The sequence below is a fragment of the Numenius arquata genome, chromosome 31 (assembly GCF_964106895.1).
Source record: "Numenius arquata chromosome 31, bNumArq3.hap1.1, whole genome shotgun sequence".
Classification (NCBI taxonomy): domain Eukaryota; kingdom Metazoa; phylum Chordata; class Aves; order Charadriiformes; family Scolopacidae; genus Numenius; species Numenius arquata.
Window position 1 is genome coordinate 70,395 of NC_133606.1, and position 12,552 is coordinate 82,946.

At 56.6% G+C, this 12,552-nt stretch overlaps 2 protein-coding genes across 2 annotated transcripts; both read left to right on the forward strand.

The window, feature by feature from the left end:
• Window positions 1-807: 807 nt before the first annotated feature.
• Window positions 808-1,746, forward strand: LOC141476412 (olfactory receptor 14J1-like). Its single transcript, XM_074165089.1, has one exon. It carries the CDS (start codon window positions 808-810, stop codon window positions 1,744-1,746), a length of 939 nt encoding a protein of 312 aa, XP_074021190.1.
• Window positions 1,747-5,691: 3,945 nt separating this feature from the next.
• LOC141476413 (olfactory receptor 14J1-like) lies at window positions 5,692-6,630 on the forward strand. Its single transcript, XM_074165090.1, has one exon. The coding sequence runs from the start codon at window positions 5,692-5,694 to the stop codon at window positions 6,628-6,630; it is 939 nt and encodes a 312-aa protein (XP_074021191.1).
• The last annotated feature ends 5,922 nt before the right edge of the window (window positions 6,631-12,552 follow it).

A 12,552-nucleotide genomic window follows, 5' to 3' on the forward strand; every position in this document is an offset into this window, starting at 1 on the left:
TGGAAAAACTTCTTTACTTTGAGGGTGGCAGAGCCCTTGGAACAGGCTGCCCAGAGAGGGTGTGCAGTCTCCTTCTCTAGGGATCTTCAAACCCCCGTGGGACAGGTTCCTGTCCAGCCTGCTCTGGGTGACCCTGCTCTGGCAGGGGCTTGGATTGGATGATCTCTGAAGGTCCCTTCAGTCACAATGAATCTCACTACAGGCACAGCCTCTCTCAATGTTGTCCAGGTCCTTCTCAGGGGAACATCTGGGCGCGCTGGCCCTCCAGCTCCGAGGTGGCAGCCGAGGGCAGCTGAGAACAGGGCTGGTGGAGACACTGGCTGTCCTCACTCCACACACAGGGACAGTCCCATTGCCTCACAGGACCCACAAGGGCTTCTCCTGGAGAGAAGCAGAAATGGCAAGGATTTCTGCCTTAAAAATAACGCTCACTGTGGCGGGGCAAGAAGAAACAAATAAACCCAAATCTCCACAGCTCTGCTCTTGCAGAGTGTCACCTTTGGGAGTGACAAAGCTGATAATCCCTCTAATGCCACAGGTGGGTTTTAGCTGTTATGACTCCCGGTTCCTGTATCTCTATTGCTGTAGGGCAGGACTGACTCCTCCAGAACCCACCGCGGAGCCCTCTGCTCCTCGGGGGATCCTCAGCCAGCACCCACCAGACTTCAGCCAAAGGTCTTTCTGAAAGGGGAGAGGTGACCTGGGGGGTTTCCATGACAACCAGAATACGTTTTGCTCATAGACATCTACCTGAACTTGTCACAGACTTTTCCTCTTACAACAGGTCCCCATGCCCCGAGGCAGCAAATGTCCAATGGCAGCTCCATCACTGTGTTCCTCCTCCTGGCATTCGCAGACACACGGGAACTGCAGCTCTTGCACTTCTGGCTCTTCCTGGGCATCTACCTGGCTGCCCTCCTGGGAAACGGCCTCATCATCACTGCCATCGCCTGTGACCACCGCCTCCACACCCCCATGTACTTCTTCCTTCTCAACCTCTCCCTCCTCGACCTGGGCTCCATCTCCACCACTGTCCCCAAATCCATGGCCAGTTCCCTCTGGAACACCACGGCCATCTCCCACACGGGATGTGCTGTCCAACTCTTTTTCTTTCTCTTCCTGATGTCAGCAGAGTTTTCTCTTCTCACCATCATGGCCTACGACCGCTACGTTGCCATCTGCAAACCCCTGCACTACGGGACCCTCCTGGGCAGCAGAGCTTGTGTCCACATGGCAGCTGCTGCCTGGGGCACTGGGTTTCTCGACGCTCTCCTGCACACAGTCAATACATTTTCCCTACCCCTCTGCCAGGGCAATGCCCTGGACCAGTTCTTCTGTGAGATCCCCCAGATCCTCAAGCTCTCCTGCTCAGGCTCCTACCTCAGGGATGTTGGGGTTGTTGTCGTTAGTGTCTGTTTAGCATTTGGTTGTTTTGTTTTCATCGTGCTGTCCTATGTGCAGATCTTCAGGGCTGTGCTGAGGATCCCCTCTGAGCAGGGACGGCACAAAGCCTTTTCCACGTGCCTCCCTCACCTGGCCGTGGTCTCTCTGGTTGTCACCACGGGCATGTTTGCCTACCTGAAGCCGCTCTCCATCTCCTCCCCATCCCTAGACCTGGTGGTGGCTGTGCTGTACTCGGTGGTTCCTCCGGCAGTGAACCCCCTCATCTACAGCATGAGGAACCAGGAGCTCAAGGATGCCCTGAGGAAAACTATGACTCGGTGTTTTTCAAAAGCAATGAACTAGCCATCTTCATCTCCATAGCAGTCACAATGAATCTCACTACAGGCACAGCCTCTCGCACGTATTTTGGGGTGGTGGTGTTATACTTGCGAGAAAGTTGTTTACAAAAAAAATGTCTTTTTTCATACCATTTCTAACTTGGTCCTTGCCTGTCCTGTGTGACCCAGAGACTGTGTAAATGAGGCGCTGCGCTGAGTGCTTAAATAAAATAAAGGACACTCATTGACTTGGTTGTCTGAGATCTTTCCACCAGGACCTTCTCTGGAGCTGCGGGGGCAGTGGGGGTGTGTGGAGCTGAAGGGGAAAGGAGCCCCAGCACAGCCAGGGAGCACCAGTGCTTGGTCTCCACTGAGTTGTTCTGTCTTCACTTCCACACTCTCCTTTTGAGCCCTTGCACGAGTGTAAGGCCTGAGTGCTCTTGGAGCTTGGTCAGAGTCCTACAGTGTGGCTGTCATAGAATCATAGAATGGATTGGGTTGGAAGGGACCTTAAAGACCACCCAGTGCCACCCCCTGCCCTGCCCTGGGGACACCTCCCACCACACCAGGTTGCTCCAAGCCCCCTCCAGCCTGGCCTTGAACCCCTCCAGGGATGGGGCAGCCACAGCTTCTCTGGGCAACCTGGGCCAGGCTCTCACCACCCTCACAGCAAAGAAGTTCTTTCCCAGATCTCATCTCAATCTCCCCTCTTTCAGGTTAAAACTCTTCCCCCTCATCCCATGGCTCCCCTCACTGATCAAGAGTCCTTCCCCAGCTTTCCTGGAGCCCCTTGAGGGACTGGAAGGGGCTCCAAGGTCTCCCCGGAGCCTTCTCTTCTCCAGGCTGAACCCCCCCAACTCTCTCAGCCTGTCCTCACAGCAGAGGGGCTCCAGCTCTCGCAGCATCTCCGTGGGCTCCTCTGGACCCGCTCCAACAGGTCCATGTCCTTCCTGTGCTGAGGACTAAAAGCTGGACACAGGGCTCCAGGGGGGGTCTCCCCAGAGCGGCAGAATCCCTCCCCCCCCTCCCTCGCCCTGCTGGCCACGCTGCTGGGGATGCCGCCCAGGATGCGGTTGGCTTTCCGGGCTGCCAGCGCACAGTGATGGGTCATGTTGAGTTTCTCAGCCACCAACATCCCCATGTCCTTCTCCTCAGGGCTGCTCTCCAGCCATTCTCCTCCCAGCCGGTATTTATACCTGGATCACACATTCCACACCAGCCCCCCAGGAGTGGAACCAGGCAAGCTCACAGTTGCCCTAACATTTCCAAAATCCTGTGTGTGTGCAAAGCTTTGCTTCAGAGCAGAGACATGGCACGGAGAAAACCCAGCTGAATGTCTTTCCTGCCCTACGACCACCAGAAGACGTAATTCACTAAACTGAAGACATCCCCCCAGCTTGGATAAAAGAGCTCCCGCTGCTTTCCTCTTCCTGGTGTCCTGCCTAATGACAGGACAAGGAAAGGGAACGCTCACGCCAAACTCTTTTCCTAAAAGGAGAAATGACACCGCTGGAAATTAGTGTCTCTCCCCAGCTGAGGGAGGAAACATCAGGGATTCCTTCAGCCTGTTTCACAGCAGGTTCCCCTGGAGCCCTGAGGACACCTGGAGGGAGCCCAGAGGGGGCAGAGAAAGTGCCACCTTGGGCTGGTCCCCTGCTGCTGAGCTGGGCCGGGCTCCTGGGACGGAGGGAGCTCCTGGCCACGGGGCAGCGCGGCAGAGAGACAGCTCTGCCCAGGAGCAGGGCTGGGGGCACTGCCTGCAGGCAGCGAGGGGAGAGGTTAAAGGCTGTCTGGGGTGGGAGGAAGGTGAGAGCTCACCGGAGGGGAACTCTTCACAGCCCTTGACTGGGTAAGTCTCTGGGTTCCAGGCAGTGAAGCTGCAGTTGCTGAAGGGATTTCCAGAAGGCAGAACATGACATAGTATACGGAGTCTTTCCAGAGGACTCTCCTCTGCTTTAGAGGAGAAGGATGTGCTGCAGAGCAGGGATTCCCAGTTACACCAGGACAGGGCATGAGGACTCAGTTTGCCCAGAGACGGCTGCAGGGGGTGAAGGTGGGTGTGCAGCCAGGGGTGCCCAGGGCTGTCCTTCAGAGCAGGGTCCCTGCACCCCAGGGGGCTGTGTGCTGGGGCAGGGACTCTGCCGCCAGGGTCAGCTCAGCCTGCCTGGGGAGCTCCCCACGGCAGTGTGGGGAGAAGCTGTGGCTGGAAGAAACCCCTCCTGGCAAAGCAGGGTCCTTCTGCTGCCGAGAGTGTGCCGCCTGGGGCAGGTTTGCTGCAGTTCCAGCTCAGCCTCGGGCATCACCTTGGGGACATTCAAGAAGAACATCAAGGTAGCATTTTCCGGAAAGGTAACAGGGCTTTGCTTTGAGTTTTCCACCTTTGGTGGGCTGGGTGGGCAGCGGGAGATGGGCATTTATTTCCCTGCTCTGGAGGAGGCACTGAGCCCCCAGTTCTAGTAGGGACCTGGCCAAGCTGCTCCTGAGCCCCTGCACTCCCAGAGATGCCCCTGGGCAGTGCCCGGCTGCCAGGAGGGGTCTGCAGGGCAGAGCTGGGCACCCAGCGGGTGGGATGGGGTCTGTGAGCACAGACAGGGAGGAGACCTGGGCACAGAGAAACAGCCCCCGGCAGGGACTTCTCCAGGAAGCAGAGACACAGGAGAGGGAGCTGCTCCCAAAAGTGCCGTGGGAGGGGGGGCCGGGCGCTGCAGATGCCTCCCCTGGAGCAAGCCCCAGGTCTCTTCTGCCACCCAGCAGAGCCTTCCCTTCCAAAGCCATGGGGTCCATGGCTTGAGTAACCTCCTGAGCCCATGGAACCCTGTTGAGAAGAAACTCCGAGTACCCATTTGTTTGTCCCTGAACTGCCTCCACTAACAGGAAGATTGGGAATTTCTCCATTTCCCCCCTCCTGTTCACACTGCCTTTGTTCCCAGCTGAGCTGGGAGTCTGGGTCCAGCAGAGGCCCCGGAGATGCTGGGAGGGCTGGAGCCCCTCTGCTGCGAGGACAGGCTGAGAGAGGTGGGGGGATTCAGCCTGGAGAAGAGAATTCGGGGCAATGCTGTTTGCAGGGCTCAGGGAGCCAGTTTTCCATTCAGAACATACGCTCTTGAGGACATTCAGTGATTTCCCTGCCGGGGGTGTGTGTGCTGTGCTGCAGGCTGTCCTCCAGAAGGGCACAGCTCTCCGGTTGCATCTCTCTGTTGCCCAGCAGCCCCCCGGTGCCAAGGCCATGGAGGTGCTGCTGGAAGGCTGTGTGCGAGCGGCCGGAATGGGCCCTCCAGGTCCCTGGCTGGGAGTGGAGAGCTGAGGTATCCCTCAGGAAGGATGAGGCAGTAGGAAGAGCTTGGAGATCTGCACTTGGAAATGGGATTCACCCACTCTCAATGTTGTCCAGGTCCTTCTCAGGGGAACATCTGGGCGCGCTGGCCCTCCAGCTCCGAGGTGGCAGCCGAGGGCAGCTGAGAACAGGGCTGGTGGAGACACTGGCTGTCCTCACTCCACACACAGGGACAGTCCCGTTGCCTCACAGGACCCACAAGGGCTTCTCCTGGAGAGAAGCAGAAATGGCAAGGATTTCTGCCTTAAAAATAACGCTCACTGTGGCGGGGCAAGAAGAAACAAATAAACCCAAATCTCCACAGCTCTGCTCTTGCAGAGTGTCACCTTTGGGAGTGACAAAGCTGATAATCCCTCTAATGCCACAGGTGGGTTTTAGCTGTTATGATTCCCGGTTCCTGTATCTCTATTGCTGTAGGGCAGGACTGACTCCTCCAGAACCCACCGCGGAGCCCTCTGCTCCTCGGGGGATCCTCAGCCAGCACCCACCAGACTTCAGCCAAAGGTCTTTCTGAAAGGGGAGAGGTGACCTGGGGGGTTTCCATGACAACCAGAATACGTTTTGCTCATAGACATCTACCTGAACTTGTCACAGACTTTTCCTCTTACAACAGGTCCCCATGCCCCGAGGCAGCAAATGTCCAATGGCAGCTCCATCACTGTGTTCCTCCTCCTGGCATTCGCAGACACACGGGAACTGCAGCTCTTGCACTTCTGGCTCTTCCTGGGCATCTACCTGGCTGCCCTCCTGGGAAACGGCCTCATCATCACTGCCATAGCCTGTGACCACCGCCTCCACACCCCCATGTACTTCTTCCTTCTCAACCTCTCCCTCCTCGACCTGGGCTCCATCTCCACCACTCTCCCCAAATCCATGGCCAGTTCCCTCTGGAACACCACGGCCATCTCCCACACGGGATGTGCTGTCCAACTCTTTTTCTTTCTCTTCCTGATGTCAGCAGAGTTTTCTCTTCTCACCATCATGGCCTACGACCGCTACGTTGCCATCTGCAAACCCCTGCACTACGGGACCCTCCTGGGCAGCAGAGCTTGTGTCCACATGGCAGCTGCTGCCTGGGGCACTGGGTTTCTCGACGCTCTCCTGCACACAGTCAGTACATTTTCCCTACCCCTCTGCCAGGGCAATGCCCTGGACCAGTTCTTCTGTGAGATCCCCCAGATCCTCAAGCTCTCCTGCTCAGGCTCCTACCTCAGGGATGTTGGGGTTGTTGTCGTTAGTGTCTGTTTAGCATTTGGTTGTTTTGTTTTCATTGTGCTGTCCTATGTGCAGATCTTCAGGGCCGTGCTGAGGATCCCCTCTGAGCAGGGACGGCACAAAGCCTTTTCCACGTGCCTCCCTCACCTGGCCGTGGTCTCTCTGGTTGTCACCACGGGCATGTTTGCCTACCTGAAGCCGCCCTCCATCTCCTCCCCATCCCTAGACCTGGTGGTGGCTGTGCTGTACTCGGTGGTTCCTCCGGCAGTGAACCCCCTCATCTACAGCATGAGGAACCAGGAGCTCAAGGATGCCCTGAGGAAAACTATGACTCGGTGTTTTTCAAAAGCAATGAACTAGCCATCTTCATCTCCATAGCAGTCACAATGAATCTCACTACAGGCACAGCCTCTCGCACGTATTTTGGGGTGGTGGTGTTATACTTGCGAGAAAGTTGTTTACAAAAAAAATGTCTTTTTTCATACCATTTCTAACTTGGTCCTTGCCTGTCCTGTGTGACCCAGAGACTGTGTAAATGAGGCGCTGCGCTGAGTGCTTAAATAAAATAAAGGACACTCATTGACTTGGTTGTCTGAGATCTTTCCACCAGGACCTTCTCTGGAGCTGCGGGGGCAGTGGGGGTGTGTGGAGCTGAAGGGGAAAGGAGCCCCAGCACAGCCAGGGAGCACCAGTGCTTGGTCTCCACTGAGTTGTTCTGTCTTCACTTCCACACTCTCCTTTTGAGCCCTTGCACGAGTGTAAGGCCTGAGTGCTCTTGGAGCTTGGTCAGAGTCCTACAGTGTGGCTGTCATAGAATCATAGAATGGATTGGGTTGGAAGGGACCTTAAAGACCACCCAGTGCCACCCCCTGCCCTGCCCTGGGGACACCTCCCACCACACCAGGTTGCTCCAAGCCCCCTCCAGCCTGGCCTTGAACCCCTCCAGGGATGGGGCAGCCACAGCTTCTCTGGGCAACCTGGGCCAGGCTCTCACCACCCTCACAGCAAAGAAGTTCTTTCCCAGATCTCATCTCAATCTCCCCTCTTTCAGGTTAAAACTCTTCCCCCTCATCCCATGGCTCCCCTCTCTGATCAAGAGTCCTTCCCCAGCTTTCCTGGAGCCCCTTGAGGGACTGGAAGGGGCTCTAAGGTCTCCCCGGAGCCTCCTCTTCTCCAGGCTGAACCCCCCCAACTCTCTCAGCCTGTCCTCACAGCAGAGGGGCTCCAGCCCTCCCAGCATCTCCGGGGCCTCCTCTGGACCAGCTCCAACAGGTCCATGTCCTTCCTGTGCTGAGGACTAAAAGCTGGACACAGGACTCCAGGGGGGGTCTCCCCAGCGCGGAGCAGAGGGACAGAATCCCTCCCCCCCTCCCTCGCCCTGCTGGCCACGCTGCTGGGGATGCAGGCCAGGATAGCGGGGTTTCTGGGCTGCCAGCGCACGTTGTTGGCTCGTGTGGAGCTTCTCAGCCACCAACACCCCCAAGTCCTTCTCCTCAGGGCTGCTCTCCAGCCGTTCTCCACCCAACCTGTATTTGTGCCTGGGATTGCCGTGACCCAGGGGCAGGACCTTGCACTTGTTGGGTTAGTATCTTGTGGGCCAGCAGGAGGCACATGGCTGCCAAGGTGTCCGTGAGGTCACTGCTGTCTCTGGAGGGGACAGGCCAACAGCAGGAATGTGGCTGGGAAAGGGGGCTGCCAGGTCACTTCTTTCTGCACTCGCTGGTAGGTCAGCCCTTGAGTCATGGCTGGGCAATTTTAGGCTCAGGTCGGGCAGTGTCTCTGACAGGCCAGCAGAAGGCATCTGGAGGGCAATAGGTTGTTTTTTTCAATTAGGTGAGGGAAAAGAAATCTCAATCAAAGCGGGGCATTGTGGTGCTAGAGGTCACCCACAGGGAGTCTGGATCAGCCCACGCCTCGGTGTTTCAACGAAAATCCAGCAAGGATGCAGAGACATCAGGGAAGATACAGAAATGCTGGGGTGAGAGCCCGGTGGGAAAGCAGGATGGACGCCAACAGACTGAGGGGAAAGGGATAAGGTGTGGGACGGTGTAGGACAACCTGCAGTAGAGACGTCACAGGGCTCTGGCGAGGCTGCAAGGCCCAACAGGACTGAGGTCTTTGTCCCCTTAGCTTAGGGCAGCTTCCTCTGCCACCGAGGCCTAAAAGGAGGAACTTTGTTTGGAGGCTCTGGACTTCATTCCTTCCTTTGCCCTGCTTGGGGAGGCCGGGAGGTGTTGCCCAGCCCTTGAACGCTTGGCCTTGCTCCCCCTCACACCCGATCACCCCAGGAAGGGCCCTGAGCCCCACCTGAGGGGCAGGAACTGCCTTCCCAGGGCCTGGCGGTCAGGGATTGGCCTTTCTGCTCCATCAAACAAACCGAGGGGTTCCTCAGCATCTGAGCTGCCTGCACAGCACCTTTGCCAACCTGCAATCATGGCCTCCTGTGATCTGCTCTAACGAGTCCCTGGGGAGGCTTGGCCAGTAACGGCCCTCAGTGGGGCCCATTAATGCTTCCAGGTGCTCTGAGTTTTTTTTCTCAGTTGGATTTCTTGAGCACTTTGTTTGCTCTTCTCTCAGGAACTGAGGTTCGTGGACTGAGGGGCAAATACACCGTGGGGCTCATTAAAATACAGAAAGCCCTAACGAGCTATGTCTCTTCCTGCAATTTTCTTCAAGCCTTCAAGACTTGTACACCTGATTGGAGTCATTTCACAGTGGAAGATTTCAAAGTGCACCTAAACCAACGATGTTTGATTGTAAAGGGTACATTTTACTACTTTTCCGTTTAGAGAAGAGGTGATGGCAGCATTCTGCTGTCGATATTGATGCAGAGGGTCTCCTCAGGAGGTCTGGAGGGGTAGAAAAAGCGGTCCCTTGAGGTCCACCACTGTCTGGACAACCTTGCTCCTCACTACTTCTGACACTAGCCGCCGGGGACTTACATCACTGTTCCTCGCATCAGACTGCTCCACTCAGGTCTGCAGCTGGAGGTTACAGCTCCACCAGCTCTCCTCGGGGAACTGGCCGCACCCGGCCACAGGAGGAGCTTTCCTATTTGTCACAAAAGAAAAGCAAAGCACAATAAAGTTCCATAAACAACACCACTCAGCAACTATCCGCTAAGTATGTGTCTTTCTACAAGGGCCAATCTTATGAGAACTGTATTAGATATAGATAGATTGATGGATAGATAGATGGGTGGGTAGATAGATGGATGGATGGATGGAGAGATAGAAAGAAAAAGATAGATATGAACATAACATAAAGTGTTGTGTAAAGGGAAGATTTGGCTACAGTAAGACAGACAAGCTTTTAGAACCTGCAGTTCACAGCGGCAGCAAAGGTTAGAGGTATTCATAGGGGCTACAAAGATGATGAGGGGCCTAGAACATCTCTCTTACGATAAAAAGGCTGAGGGACTTGGGTCTGTTTAGTCTGGAGAAGAGAAGACTGAGGGGGGATCTGATCAACGCCTATAAATACTTAAAGGGTGGGTGTCAGGAGGATGGGGCCAGCCATTTTTTGGTGGTGCCCAGTGACAGGACAAGAGGGGATCCTCAAACTCCCAGGGGATCTTCAAACCCCCGTGGGACAGGTTCCTGTCCAGCCTGCTCTGGGTGACCCTGCTCTGGCAGGGGCTTGGATTGGATGATCTCTGAAGGTCCCTTCCAACCGCTACCATGCTGTGATTCTGTGATTAACTAGTCCTGTCTGTAGGACTGACGTACAAGTATCTTGCATCCTGTACAAATTGCCAACGAGTGGTGAAGTTAAATCGACTCAGCTGGCCTTTTAAAACGGAGCGTTACTGTCTTCGGGCTGAATCGTGTTTTGTTGATGTTTGATAGTGCCCTGTAGCCATAAGGACTTGCTCTTTTTGCATCTTACTGCCCCAAAAATGACTTGCAGCGCGTGAGGTTGCCGAGTAGTGAAACGTACGTGTGTGTGTGCTCGCGTACCGGCAGGGCCCACCTTAAATCGGTCAGTAGCTGTGGTAGTTCACGTGCTAGAAAGGAGTGGAAATAAACCTACCCTTCCTCTGTGCTTTTACAGGCTCAAAGCAGCAGCGGTTCTGTCTCAGAAGCAGAAGCTTTCACACGCTGTCCGGTTCTTCAATTTGCAGTGGCGTTATGTCAGCAGCGGAAAGAAGCTTTGCCATAAGCATACGGAGAGGGAAAACACAACCCAACCAAACCAAATATGGGAGAAAGAAAAAAACACAGGGAGAGTGACTGCTTTGAATTAACTTCATTGATTGCTTTTGTGTTGTGCTTTGTTTAAAGGCCCAAGTCTGCCTATAGCGCTTCGTCTCACTCTGGAATTTCGAAGCTACTCCAAGTCAAGACCAGGTTCTTCCCGCTCTCGCTCCTGCTCTCGGTCATTTAGGCGTTCCCCGTCTCGTTCCTATTCGCGATCGCCACCGTATCCAAGAAGAGGCAAAGGCAAGGTCCAGTGTATGGTGTGAGAGCTTCCTATGGCAGAGCTGTTGATGTTAGAGTTCCATTTGAAAAGGAAAGATACAGAGAACGGGAAAGGACCTCTAGAGGATGGTGTGAAAAGTTTTCCAGGGGCCATGCTGTTGGCGCTCAACCTCGACCTGGTCCAGTAAAGAGAGAGAACTGTTCTCCGGACAGGTTTGGTCCACCTGGGACCAGAGGAGAGAAATCACCATATGCTCGGGGACGTAGGGAGGATTCTGCAGGAGTGGGGCTGCAGGTGTTGGCGCTGTGGGGCACGTGTGGACTTGGTTCCCTCCTGCCCCTACGAGCCGTTCTGGCATCACGCCTGGGGTGTGTCTAATCCCTTCAGAGCCATCCATCGCCAGGCACAGGCCAGTCAGTCCAACTGGGAACAGCCCCAGAGCTCTTTATTTCGTATTGATAGCTGCATGCCCGCAGCTGAGGTGAGAGGCCTCCCGGCCCTTGGCTAAGAGCCACTGCCGCAGCCGCCGCTCCTGGCACCTTCTCCTCTGCTGCGGTTCCAGCATCTGGTGCTGGGGAGGAAGAAAGAGAAGGGTCTGATCGTATGGACGGGGAGAAGGCAGAGAAATCCTGCAGGCGTAGCTCAGGCCACCTGTGTTGGGATCTGCTTGCCATGAGGCGTCTGTGGAGTGGGAGAGGCCCCTGATGCCCGGGCCCATGAGAAGGTCCCGGGGGCAGCTGGTCAGCCTGGGGCTGAGTCCGGTGGGGCCGAGACCTTGGGTGTCCCGTACACGTGTCCCCCCTGGGGGCAGGACTCTGCAAGGGAAGGACACGCTCTCTGGTTTGGAAAGGAGAGCGCCCTCCATCAGAGGGATCCATCCCTCTGCCTTCAGCCAGGACTTTTACATCCCCCGTGGAAAGCCGGTTCTGGGTGCCCAGGCAGCCCCCCTGGGTGTCAGGGAGTTCCAGCCCAAAGCCAGCCTCCAAGACCTGCTTCTGTCTCACGAGGGCTGTGGGAGAAATGCCCTCTTTGCCCCGGGACTGCCCTCGGTGGAGGCAGGGGCCCTGCAGCCGGGGGCGGCACCATCCCTTTTTGGAGACACTTACCAGGGGAGCTGCCTCTGCTGCTCTTGACGCCGCCTGTGGTGCTCAGCGACGTGCTTGTAGATGCCCCTCTGTGTCTGGTGCGGCTCCAGCCTTCTGAGGACCTGGGCGGCTCGTGGGGAAAGGTGGCTGCGACAACAGGGAAAGGTCATCCCTCAGCCTCTGCCGGAGACCCCTCCGCCTCTCCCCGCTCCAGCCCCTGCGCCCACCCTGCGGGTGAGTTTTGGGCCTCGGCTGTGTGGGTAACCCCGGTCGTGCCCGGGGCAGGAGACACCGGAGGCTGTCCTATGGCACCCCAGGACGCAGGGACGGGGAACCTGGACATCTGTGTGTGGTCACGGCTGCTGGACTGCTCCAGGCTGTGCCAGAGCCGGCGCACACTTACTCAGGCCGCAGTCTCTCCCGCTGGGCTGCTGCTGCCCTCTCCTCCGCGGGGAGAGGATTTTCAGCCTTCCTCCACCTCCAGTTGACCTCCCTTCTCCTGGGCTGGGCTGGAGGGTGGGGAGTCCAAGCGTCTTCAGTGCCGAGGGCCTGCCAAGGAGGAGACGCTCTCAGCAAACGGCAAACAGAGGTGCCGTTTCCCAGAGGACCTCCCGTGAAAGGAGCCCGCAGCAGGACCTGGGCGCAGGAGACTCAGCACCGCGTGCCCGTCATCACGGCCGGCGGCTGCTTTCGCCCCTCGCGTCCTGCCGCCGATCTCTCCCGCACGGGGATGAGCGGGCAAAGCCCTGGCCTGCAGCGGGGGTCAGTCCTGCTC

Coding starts and splice junctions, on each gene's coding strand:
- LOC141476413 (XM_074165090.1), top strand. CDS start 5,692: ATGTCCAATGGCAGCTCCATCACTGTGTTCCTCCTCCTGGCATTCGCA.
- LOC141476412 (XM_074165089.1), top strand. CDS start 808: ATGTCCAATGGCAGCTCCATCACTGTGTTCCTCCTCCTGGCATTCGCA.